Source organism: Prionailurus bengalensis, chromosome B4 (genome assembly GCF_016509475.1).
Source record: "Prionailurus bengalensis isolate Pbe53 chromosome B4, Fcat_Pben_1.1_paternal_pri, whole genome shotgun sequence".
Taxonomy (NCBI): domain Eukaryota; kingdom Metazoa; phylum Chordata; class Mammalia; order Carnivora; family Felidae; genus Prionailurus; species Prionailurus bengalensis.
The window spans coordinates 114,359,206-114,372,311 of NC_057358.1; the positions used below are offsets into that span (position 1 = coordinate 114,359,206).

The 13,106-nt window shown below is 36.0% G+C and overlaps 1 protein-coding gene across 5 annotated transcripts in view; it reads right to left on the bottom strand.

The window, feature by feature from the left end:
- EEA1 (early endosome antigen 1) overlaps positions 1-13,106 on the bottom strand; it is a 114,857-nt gene that overhangs the window by 5,489 nt on the left and 96,262 nt on the right. For all 5 annotated transcript variants that reach the window (XM_043562092.1, XM_043562090.1, XM_043562091.1 and 2 more), the window contains 5 exons: positions 9,543-9,725; positions 4,491-4,676; positions 2,697-2,828; positions 1,337-1,522; positions 156-394 (listed from right to left, as the gene is read on the bottom strand). In XM_043562092.1, coding sequence (XP_043418027.1) covers positions 156-394; positions 1,337-1,522; positions 2,697-2,828; positions 4,491-4,676; positions 9,543-9,725 — 926 coding nt within the window. The remainder of the gene's footprint in view (positions 1-155; positions 395-1,336; positions 1,523-2,696; positions 2,829-4,490; positions 4,677-9,542; positions 9,726-13,106) is intronic.

Below are 13,106 nucleotides of genomic sequence, written 5' to 3' on the forward strand. Positions count from 1 at the left end.
TGATTGTTTTAAGAGTTAGTTTTTAAATGGCTGCTTAAATACCTGTGGGACCAATGTACTCTTCTCAAGACTCTTCTATTTAAAAAAATGTGAAAAAAGACAATCTTCTTGTCACTTAGAATGGAAACACACTAATTTTACTAGACATCAATCACCTTTCTAGTAGTGCTCTCCTTTCATCCTGATTATTCTGAACTGTGGCTTCTAATACTGCAATTTCACCCCGTAAGTCGTCCGTCTGTTTCTCGAGCTCGCTGACTCTACGTTGACTAGACTGCCACTCCTTCTTTACGGTGCCCAAGTTTTCATTTAATGCTGTAATCTGCATGGTAAGTTTAGCTTCATTTTCTTCATGCTTCTTCATTCCTATTTCTTTTTCTTTTATTTCGGAATGCTGAGAAAAGGAAGAACAGTGAGGAAAAAACCTATTCCTAAAGTAATGCAAAATAAATTTAAGTTAGCTATTGAACTTAAAATACTGGCAACATAAGTAATACTACTTCTTCAGGAAAGAAGGCAGGAGAATGTATTCATCTCATACTAATAAAATTGATTCCACAAACATCTGTGTAATCTGAACTGGCTCAAAGGCCATAATGCTGAAATGAGAGTCAGCAAGCCTCTAAGAAGAACCACTAACATACAGCAATTTGAGGTTTTCGTTTTCCTCACTAGAACAGGGGAATAACACAGTTAGGGATAGCAAGGTGCCCTGGACACAAAGCTGGCATTTTCAGTCTCAAAATCCACATGTACCTTTTCTTCTATCAACCTGCCAAAAAACCAATTCCAAGCCATTCAACTCACTGTGTGAACTTGAAATCGCAAATCTTCAACTAAAACATTCAGCCCTCAAGTTATGTGGGGATATTTGGACTTAATTCAACAGAGGAAAGCCAGATGCTTCCCATTTTGGCATGCACAATTTAGGGAAGGAAAAGTAGACTTTGGTCATCAAAATTCCACACTGAAGTTTCCGTTCTCCCTTATCAACACTCACTTCGACCAAACAAATGAGTTTAACATCATCAGCATTCACGCCATTTACCTCAATCTACATAGCTGTGGATTTGTTTTTCTGGCACTAAAAGTGTGTTTATTTTATGAATTATGTTTCATTGAATTTTCACTTCTCTAAACCAAAATATAATTACAGACTAAAATATTTCCAATCACATATCAGCTATTTAACAAATCAGATCTCCTTTCTCAATCAAAAAGTAAAATGCTAGGTAAGAGCACTTAACTCCTAACTTCCAAGTAGAAAAATCCTCTCTTACTGGATTGACTTACAAAATCAATTACAAAACACACTCCCCACCATTAACTTACTGACCAGTTTAGCCTCCTTCTCAGTAAACTCTTTCTTTAGTTCATCTTCTTCCTTTTTCACCTGCTCTTTTAGCATTTGCTGGTTTCTCTTCTCCTGGTCAAGGGTTGCCTTCAGGGAATCTACTTTCCCTTGAAGCTCGAGTTTCTGCTGAATCAAAAGCTGTTTGGCATCCTTGAGATTTGTTACCTCCTATTGAAAAAGGCCGGAACGAAATCATCCTTTACAGTGAATATTTCAAAATGTAGCTGAAATTTATACAACTTATCCTAACAATATAAAAGAGTTTTAGCCTCTTCTCTTATGAGATTCTTAAAGTTCAGTATTTCAAACAACTGGTTAAAAAGACGCAAGATTATTTACTTCCTGCTCAACAATCATTTAAACTCAAGTGACACTTTACATGCACGTTTTGATGAAATTATGTGAAGAACCTCTACCCCTTATTTTCCCTTTTCTCACTTAGCAACATTTATTTATTGGTCACCACTGAGGCATCACACACTGTGTTAGGTTTTAAGGATGCAGATAAAGATTATATACATTACCTGCTTTAAGGAAGTCACAGTGTGTAAGAATATAATAACATAAAGAGGTAATAAATTATAAAGCAAAATGGGAAGTATACTGATAGACATAAAAGGTGTTATTGAGAGCATTCAAGAGAGAATCTAACCTTTGAGAAAATGAATAACATTTTTACAAAGCAAATGATAGACAATTAGTTTCTTCAGCTGGCACCCTAGGTACACTTATGACAGGAAAAATGTTCCAAACAGAGTATTAAAAGATTTTAGGAAGAAAAACAACTGAAACAACAGAATCCCCTAAAAATCTTAATTCTAAACATAGGCATAATTTTCTTTAATTTTTTTTAACATTTATTTTTGGAGAGACAGAGAGAGACAGAGCACGAGTGGGGTAGGGGCAGAGAGAGGCAGGGACACAGAATCCAAAGTAGGCTCCAGGCTCTGAGCTGTCAGCACAGAGCCCAAGGCGGGGCTCAAACCCATGAACCCTGAGATCAAGACCTGAGCCGAAGTCGGACACTTAACCGACTGAGCCACCCAGGCGCCCCAACATAGGCACAATTTTCTAAATCAACAGCTCTGTTGATTATCATCTCAACAAATCTAAACTTTTAGACTTACTTTGCTTTATTCACTAATCTGCAAACCAAAGGAACATAGTTTCAACACATGTATATGGATAACACACAACACAGGGATGAGAGCAAGAGTATTTGTCAAAACAACAAAACTGCGTCTAGCACATAGTAGATTCTCAGTAAGATATATATACATATTTTTTATTTAAATGACAATAATACAGGATAGAAGGAGGGACAATGATTATCTTAACATACCTTTATGCTTTCTTGCTTGTGGGACTTGAGTTCTTCACTCAATTTAGCAATTTCTTTTTCCTGTCTACACTTAATTTCCTCTATCTCTGCCAATTTAGACTTTTCATTTACCAGTTCTTTTTCTTTCAGTGACTGTAGAAAAATAATTTAAAAATAATTTTAAGTAAATACTTAGCTTAAAACTAATGTCATGAGAATAACTGCTACTAGGCATGATATGGTCTCTGCCCCTTTCTACCTAAGTTAACGTGAGCAAACTACTTACCTTCACTTGCCTCTGTGTCCTTATTTACACAATGTGAACAACTAATAAGATCTTCATAAGCATTAGTTACTGTTAATACTGTGAAATAAATAGTGTCTAAGCAAGGAAAGAACACTATAAAATTTAGCCTATCGTTCTTATTCTTAATGCTATTATCATTATTACTATTATTACTATCAATGCCTTTATTTAAGGCGCCTAGCTAGTAGTGTGACATATTACCTAATTTAATATCAATACTAAATATAAATAGCTCTTTTTAATCCTCATGTGATAAGGAACAAAGGTTTAGAGAATAAAGGTTTGGAGAGGTGAAATAAGCTATTAGAGATATAGTCAAAATTACAACAGTTCTGACTGAGCTAAAGCCCTTGTAACAAAGGCCTATGAAACTATAGTTCTCTCAGAATTTTCTAAACCCAAGACACAAATCATGAATATCATACCAGCTTCAATACCTCTACCTCCCCACAAAAACATCCCTTAATTTTTTTAACTAAAAAGACTTTCAGGAATTGCACAATTAAGATACACCACAAACTTCTGGAATTGTATACTTCAGAATAATATCTTATCAGCTAGTGGAAATATATTTCAACCATGAAACCAAAAATAAAGTGCTTCCTAGAATCTTAATTTCTCTTTCATATAGCATCTTAACTTTTAAACATAGTGGTCTTATAATACAAGGCTTTAACTTTATTTTTTTTAAGTTTACTTTTATTTATTTTGAGAGAGAAAGAGAGAGAGAGAGAGAGAGAGAGAATGAGAATGGGGAAAGGGCAGAGAGAGAGGGGAGAGACAGAATCCCAGGCAGGCTCTGCACTGTTAGCATCATGGGGCTCAAGCTCACAAACAGGGAGATCATGTCCTGAGCCAAAATCAAGAGTCAGACGCTTAACCAACTGAGTGACCCAGGTCCCAAGGCTTTCAACCGTATAACTCAGCATCATTTATGTAAAATACACTCCCATTTCCCTAAGAAAAAGCTGGCTCTAAATTTTAAGAATTGTAAGAATAAGAGGAGCCTGGCTGGCTCAGTTGGAACAGCATGAGACTTTCGATATGGGGGTTGTGAGTTTAAGCCCCATGTTGGGTGTAGAAATTGCTGACCAAAAAAAAAAAAAAGAAAGTAATAATAATAATAATAATTTTAAAAAAGAATTATAAGCATAAGAAGTATTTCTAGATCTTTTAATCTCATTCACACATCTAAAGAATGTTATATAATAGTGGTGGAGCTACAATACCTGTTTTTAAATAACCAGGGGTCTACAATGTGAAAAAGATTTGTTTATAAAACTAAAAAGAGCAGTAAGAAAAATGAGTAGAAATGACAAGGGGGCTGTTAAGAAGTACTTCCCGGCATTAACATTCCAATTACCACGGTGTTGTATCAGAAACTAGAAGTCCATCTAAGGAGAGCTATTGAAGTAAAGTGATGCCCATATCGGAGAAGAGTTTTGACTAGATGATTTCTAAAGATACGGCAACTCTCAGATTCTAGATTCAGTCAGAAAATGAAATACCTTTTCTTTTTTAATATCTTGTAGCGTTTTACACTGCTCCTTCAACTGTTGCTCTTTCTTTGCTAAATCCTGCTCCAACGTAGCCGTGGAACTCTTCAGTTCTTGAATTAATTTATTTTGGTTTCCAATTTGATTTCTGTTTGAAATCAAGTCCTCCTGTGCTAGAGAAAGCTTCTCTTCTACAGACTTACAAAAAACAAACAAACAAACAAAAAACCAATTTCCCCAAATTATTGTATGTCTTTTTTTGTTGTTTTTAGCAAATTTCAACAGAAACATAACAGCGTAAGTATAGTAGAAAGCAATATACTATAAAAGGATAGCTTGTTATGCCCTTTAGTAATATGTAAAAGAGAAAGGACACTAGACCATTAACTCTCTTGCCTACGAAAAACATTTTAGTGTAAAATATTTAATAAAACTGAAGCAATTCCAAAACCTCTAGAATAGTAAGTATTACTAGCTAAGTGATATTAGGGAATATCAAATAAAAAGGGATCATATCGAACACACTTGTAATATATGAAAATATATACATATATGTCCCTTGACATGCTGAAATCCCCAATAAATAGTTTTTGTCTTGGGAAAAAAACAAAAAACAAAAACCAACAACTGTATTTCACATCTGCAAACCTGATCAAGTGAACCAACAGAAGCAAGTCAACCAGATACATGGGGTTCTGTTTCTGAGAAGGCCATCACCCCATCCTCTTTACTTCCCATCGATGTGGCAGCAACAGTGTTGTCAGTTAACAATGCCCACAGTTACTGACTGTTCTAAAGCCCAGATATTTTGAGAAGCCAAAGCTTATGAAAAGGGCAAGCTTTGTGGCCCCTTAGATTTCAGACTGGGGTAGATATGGTAACAGGTGAGTAGTGGAAACTGGCAGGGACCTTGCCACTCTCAGCTGCAACTGCAAAGAATCAGAAGGGAAGGCAATGAACTCCACGATGCTCTTCTACCATTTGGAAGAAGTTAATCTTTCTTATTCTGGAGATACAGTTCCTTTGAAAAGGAGGGAGAAGATCTAATTTGGGAAGGATCCCTGTTGGCTAGGCTTGACTATAGTAAGCATCCATTGGAAAATAAATAAATAAATACTTTTTAAATGAAGACTGTATTTAAAGGGTTTCTCAAGGTTCCCTAAAGAGACAGTTTATTCCTTACAAATAAACCCAGTTCTGAAGTCTTTCTGATATCAATGAAGTTTGATTTCCAGTGGCTTCCAGAGAACACTAAAAATCCCAAGGCTTCTTTTTAAAGAATCCTAAAGTCATCTAGTCCTTTACTAATCAAGCTGTTAGCCATTAACTGAGTATACTGGTAAGGTAAAAGACAGTCCTTAACTTAAAGAAGCTGGCTATGTAGCCCGAAAAACAGAACCACCACATAAAATGGAAGCTGTACGTAGCAGAAGAGCACTTGCTATAATGCCAAACGCACAGAAAAAGTGAGTGCGAGAACTTTCCCTGAAATGTGTTTATGTAAGGCTTCATGGTACATGTGGGAACTGACATAAGCATCACAAAGGGTGAGAATGATTTCAAATAAAGATAATAAAATTTGACAAAGCCTAGCCCATACGGTCTATAGCAATTATTATCAGGTAACAGAGGTCGTGATCTAATACTAAAGAATACCAAGGCTTGCTAGAGCCTGAAATTAACAGCTCCCCCAATCTCTGACCACAAGAATTCCAAACTGCCCACGGTTTAAATAATACTCAATAAAATTTTAAACTCCCAAGACCCAATGACTAAATCTTTAAAGTCAAGCTCAAAATCTGGGCTATGCTGACATACTGCTCTTGTCTCTGAATATTTGTTAATGCCATTCAGTGATACACTGCCATGTATTTTAAATATTCCTTTTATCTTTCTTGTTATAGGCCATTTTATTTTCACCTACTCAGCATATCTTCCTTTGGGGAACTCCCGTCTCCCATTCAACAGTTTTGTGGGCCTATCTTTAACCCACTGACTCCCACTGGAACAAGCAAATCCCTGAGTAGATCAACTACCAATCTTGACCCTGAATACCACAATCAAATTACAGCAGTGTAGCTAAAAAAGAAATTTCTGCAGTGTTTTCTGGTAGCTATTGTTTTTTGTCTGCTCCACAATTTTACTCTTCTTTCAAAATAAACTTTTAAAATGTTTATTATTTTCTTGATGTCTGATTAAATGATATAAGGAATAGTATAAAGATTTATATTTAATTCTAAACTTGTTATCCTAGAATTTTCACTTTACTCAGGGTGCAAAATGTACAGTTACATTCCACTTCTACCTTTCTTCGACAGCAAAGAATAGCACACAGCACAGCCGTTTTGAAATATACAGTCAACATAAGTATTTCATAAATAATCCAGCAGATGGGGCTAAAAGCATGGATCAGGCCAGCCTGTTTTCCATTCTACTGGTATCTAGATGTACAATGTCAGCCCACAGATGGCAGCCTTGACTTAGGTAGGTGTCATGCTACAAAGTTCTCAACCTCTCCCCTTCTCTCTCACATGCAACAAGATCATTCATCACTGAAGCAAAAGAAAAATAATGGCTGATAACCATCTCTTATTCTGGTCCATAAATATCATTTCAAGTTCTCAAGGAGTTTACTTCTTCTTCTTCTTCTTCTTCTTCTTTTTTTTTTTTTTTTTTTTAGCTTCCTAAGTAGTTCAGATACTTCTCATTTTGGAAACATTAATAATAGAATTTAGCAATATTCTATTTCATATTTAAAAATCCTAGTCATGATAAAAGAGTAAAGGGCTGTGAATCACAAGAACTGAGGTCTAATCATGGTTCTGTTATTGTGCAATTCTGGGTCTGTCACAAACCATGCCAGGCCTCATTCAGTCTTGTCTGCAAAAGGAGGCTTTGGAATAGAGGACCTAGCCATGCCTCTTAACAACTGGAAAACTCCTCAGCAGGCTTGACTCTCTGCCCTTCTCTTTTTTCTCCATGCCTTTGATTTGTTTTCATGTATAAAATTATTAGTATACAACATAGCTTTTGAGCATAATAAAAACCACTGTTGGCTTAATGAAAGAATACTGATCAAAGATCTAAGTCCTGTCACCATGTAATGCCCTTGGGTAAATAATATATCTGTACGAAAAAAAAGTGTGATTTCTATAGGACTTGTACAATCCATCATTAAGTTTCATCTCTTTGATCAGCTAAACACCCTTCTAATCCATCCATATTCCCCATCCTTACTGTTACTGCCCACACCGCCATCGTGTGCACCTGGACCAAGTGCCGTCTCCTCTCTGGTCTCTACACTCAGCCCTATTGCTCCATGATCCACTCCTTACTCTCAGCCAGTCACTGGCCCAACCTACAGATCTGAGCAAATCTTTTCTGTGGTTCCCTACTGCTTTTACAATAAAGCCCAAACTCTTCCACAGACCTTCCATGACTTTTAATAGTGTTCTAAAGGAAAAAAAAAAAAAAAGAAAGAAAGAAAGAAAAAAAGAAAAAGAATTTAAAGCTACTAAGGGAGCATAGCAAATAAGACATTTTCTAAATGTCAGGTGGTATTTTTTTTCTTATAACAACTGGGCACCATGAAAATTTTTTGACCCAAGTTTCCTATTTCTTTGTCAAATCATTAGTCACTCCTAGTTCCCTCAGTGCCCTTGCAGCCTGTCTGCATCCAGCCCTCCTGTTTCATCCTGTCTCTCTCATTAATCTCTTCTGCTCCATCCTCTTGAACTTTAAGCCCAGTTCTAGTCAATTCACACCTTGATTAATGGAATTTGTGGAGGAAGGGAGACAGCCTCTTCACTAATCTTCCTACGTCTTGTTTCCCCGGGTCCAATCCAAGCTATCTATAAACCTCTTCCTGGTTAAGTTGTCCAAAGTACTGTCTTCTTCATTTTATTCCTCTGCTTAGACTCTTCACTCCCTCTCCACCCCCAAATATAAACTCTAATCATCTTTGCTCCGCATCTAAGAAACCTCACAATTTGTTCCCAATCTTTCCAAATTTATCCTCCAAACACAAACCAGCATGCTAGCAACTGGTAACTGTCTCCTGCCTTTGTTCATTCCCTGCAGTACCTTTTCTCAAATGTGCCCCTGAGTGAAATGACCTTCCTCAGGACTCTCTATATATTCAAATTCTATATATCCTTGAGCACCTGTTCAAGTCCCACCTCCTTCAGAAAGCCTTCCTTATAACAGCCTATGATAAAATATAGACACAGTATATTTATGTTGTCTAAAAATATCCTGTGATTTTCAACAAAATTCTTCAATAATGTACTTTAACAAATTAAAAGAAACCAGAAAGGAAAGAAACAAAAAGCATAACATTTCATGATGACAAAAAAATAAAAAAAAGAAAGAAAGAAAAGAAAAAAAAAAAAGAACTAGCTGAATCTTGTGGGAAAGAACACAAACGTTCCATTTATCTTAGGGAACTCATACTTTAATAACACTGCATAAAAATTATTTATCTTTTTTCCATATTCTTCATTTTAATAAACATGATACATTAATCAAATAGATTTGTCAAGAACAAACAATATATGTTTAGATAATTATTATTTTTTTAATATATGAAATTTATTGTCAAATTGGTTTCCATACAACACCCAGTGCTCATCCCAAAAGTGTTTAGATAATTAGATTAAGGTTAAGTTTACTTTGAGCTATAATCTCCTAATTTTAATCATTAAACATTCTGGTAGTCTTGGGAAGCTGACCAACATAAAAACTAAAGTCAAAGTTATCTTTTTACATTTATAAGAAGACAGCTTTAGATAAGCTAATAATGTAGCAATTAGTATATTTCCAAATAATTTTACTGTTATGGATGTTATTTTTAAATGCCCATATTTAACATATATCATATTTTGTTATAATATAAAACAATTTCGTTATTAAAAAGCATATTACTCCAAAAATAATAATTTAATAGAAAACAAGCATGATATTCCACAAATACTAACATTACCTTGTCTATCTGGTCTCAAATCAACCATTTAATGAATGCCTATAAACAACTTCCTAATATTTTTATGATATATTTTACTATACCTTAAGATCTTGCCTTGTGGCAAGAAGTTCAGATTCCTTCCCATAGAAATCAGATTGAAGCTGTTTTAGATTTTCCTGACTTTTTTCATAGGTAATTTGTAACACTGACATTTTCTCTTTCTCTGCTGCAAGTTCCTGGGCTGCTTGTGTTGACTGCTGCTGTAATTTATTCTCAAGCTCTGTCTGGAACACACAATAGTTATTTAGAACAGTATGCGTATCACAAACCAGTCACAAATACAAAATGAAATCCACACAAGAAGATCCCTGAGAACAAATTAAACTGTATTTATGCCCTAAAAAACTTAAGAGATTTACAAAATACAAAATCCAACAAGTCCCAATTTAAAAACCAAAAAATGAAAAAGCATTACATACAGAAAAAAGCATTTCACTGGATAGTCCCAAGTATCAATGTCTCAGGAGACTGAGAGTAACAACCACATTCTGATGGAAGATACAGTGCTAGATGCTTTAAAGATGATATAATTTAAGGTTGAACTAAGGGAAATTTCTATAGGAAAGAAAAAAGTCATTACTGCGTTCATCATTTCTACTCCCTGAAATTCTAGAATAACTTAGGACATTTCTACAAGATTGTGTTTATTAACAACAAGACAGAAAAAATAAATCTTGCAAAGATCTAACTCCTCTAAACGCTAAACTTGTCTTTAGTCTTTACGAAGACTCAGAAGATATACACAAATTATGACATAATTAAAATATATGTGTGCAGAGTATGAAAATAAGCACTGGCTTTTAAAATAAATACACTACCCCAATGCAACGTCTATTTAAATGACCAGTGACCCCCTTGTTCCAAAACCCACTATTCATGTCCTTGTCCACAGCTGACTTCACCTCCCAGCAGTACTTGAAACAGTTGATGATGTTCCCTCCTAGAAACATTCTTCAACCTGGTTTCCAGGGCACTTATCTCATTGGTCATTCCGTCTTAAATTTTTTTACCAGCTCCTCTTCTTCTGTTTAACTTCTCAATATTGTAGGATGCCAGGGTTCTGACCTTCTTTTATTCCATATACAGTCTCTCTCTCTCTAGAAGATCTCAACTATACTCAACTATGGCTTTAAATATCATTTATTGACAACTGACTCCAGAATTTGTGTCTCTAGCCCTGATCTCTCTGCCTGAACTCTGGGCTCATTATAACTGAGTACTTCCCTGACCTCTCCATCTCAGTAACTGACAGAGATCTATCTCAAGCAGAACTCTTGATTCCTGACAGCAAGGCTGCTCATCAAAAAGCTTCTTTCCTCCAATAAATATGGTCATCTATCCACTTGCACAAGCCACAAATGTAGAGTTTTTTTTTTTTTTTAAGGTTGATTTATTTTTGAGAGAGAGAAAAGAGAGACAGAGTGTGAGTGGGGGAGGGGCAGAGAGAGAGGGAAACACAGAATCCGAAGCAGGCTCCAGGCTCTGAGCTGTCAGCACAGAGCCCGATGCAGGCTCGAACCTACAGGCTGCGAGATCATGACCTGGGACAAAGTCGGCCGCCCAACCGACTGAGCCACCCAGATGCCCCTGCAGAGTTATTCTTGATTCCTCTTTCCATCACCTCTCATCATCTAATCTATCAGCAAGTCCTGATGACCCAAACTTCCAAAATAGATTTTCAAATCATCCACTTCTAACACTTTAATTCATTCTATCATCATGTACTGTCTGGAGTATTGCAACCATTTTTCAATGTCTTCTCTGCTTTCTCCTTTATCTCTCTGTAGTTAGACTGCACCATTTTCTGCTCAAAATTCTCCAATCGATTCTAATTATCCTTAGAACAAAGTATATTATTCTCTGTTACCTTCTAATCTATAAATTTTCATGCATATGCTTTGGCCCTTATTTACTTCTCTGAGCTCATTTCATATTACTCTTCCTCTCTTCCACCACACTTAACCTACATTGGTCTTCTGTTTTTAGAAAATACCCAGTTTGTCATAGCTTGAGGTCTTTGCACTAGTTGTCCCCTTGGACCTTTGTATGGACAGCTCTTGTCTTTCAAGCTCAAATCTCTTCAGGGAAGCTTCTTTGGTCACCCAACATTTAGCAGGACTCAGTCCCATCACTGTCTTTCCCATCACCCTGTTTAGTTTCTTTCCCAGGAAAGTGTAAGCTCCACGAGAACAGGTTCCTTATCTGTTCATGACTAGATCTCCAGAACCCGAAACTGTGCCATGGCATAACACAGGTGCCTAGTAATATTTCTTAAGGGAATGAATGGCAAATAGATTGGAGGTGGAAAAGCATGGAATGACTCTTAAGAGGCTGTTATAATAGCCTGGTTAAGAGAACAAAATGGCCTGGACTAAGACTGTGACCGTGGGAAATGAGAAAAGGGAATGGATTCAAGAGAGTTAGGAGGTAGGTTGACAGGAGGTGTGCTAACTGCCGATGGAGGAAAGGGGGTTTGATCTCCCTGTATGTTATCTCAGAACACCCCATGTCACCTCCTTTTCATTCCCTCCAATTTAGATTCTTCATGATGAAGAATTCCTGTACGTCTTTCTTCATCTTGAAGACTATACTGCACTTATATATTTTCTTTTATAGAATACTATTTTTTTTCTTTTTTTTTCCTCCCCACAAATCTAGTTTTCTTTCCCTTTAGTCACCTTCATGGCTCTCAACCAAGCCCTGTGCAAAGTCTCAGTAATGACCATAAAAGCCCTTTGGGTTCATACTTGGGCCTTCATTATCTTTACTCTGACAGGCTGACTCATTCATTTAAAAAAATTATCAATGGCTTGTCAAAACACACAGTTCTCTGACTTTGAGAAACTCAAATCTATTAGTGGAGAAGTCAATTTAAAACAAAAACAAAAACAAAACCAGACCAATGCAGCAGTTTGATAATTGCTTTAACAGATATACATCCAAACTTCCAAAGAAGGATACAGGAGGGTCAGTCATTTACAATTCATCCTTCACAAACCGACCAGTTTTTGCTGTAAAACAGGTCTGATCACACTCCTCCCTTCTTAAAAATCTTTAATATTCCAATATTAAAATTGTAAAATGGAAACAACTATACAACATCTACTGTGATCTGACTTCACCTGATTCTTATTCTCCCTTATTCGCCCTATTCTCCCCTTGCTTCTTCACTTATCATGTACTCCAACAGCTAACCTTCTATAATAACATTTTCTAAGCCTTGCAAACTTTGCTAATATTGTTTTATCTCCTTGAAATATCTAAATTCCTCTTGTTTAACCTTTCACAATTATAATCATCTTCAAAGGCCCAGTGCAAATGCTAGTTCCTTAGAAAGCCAGTCAAAATTTCCATTGAGTTATAATTTTTCTATTTCTGTTTAAGTTCTGGTTTCATTCTCCTTTATACATTAGGGTTTTTTTTTTTTTTTCTCTTTACATATCTACTTCCTCATTAAATTACAAACTGATTGAGAGTTGGGGGCCATATCTTATTCATTCTGAATTCCCATAACAGATTCCAAATAAAGTTGGTGCAGGGGCCAATGACTTATAACCTACTTGCCGAATTCTTGATCTTTGGCTCTCAAACAATCATTTCCAAAG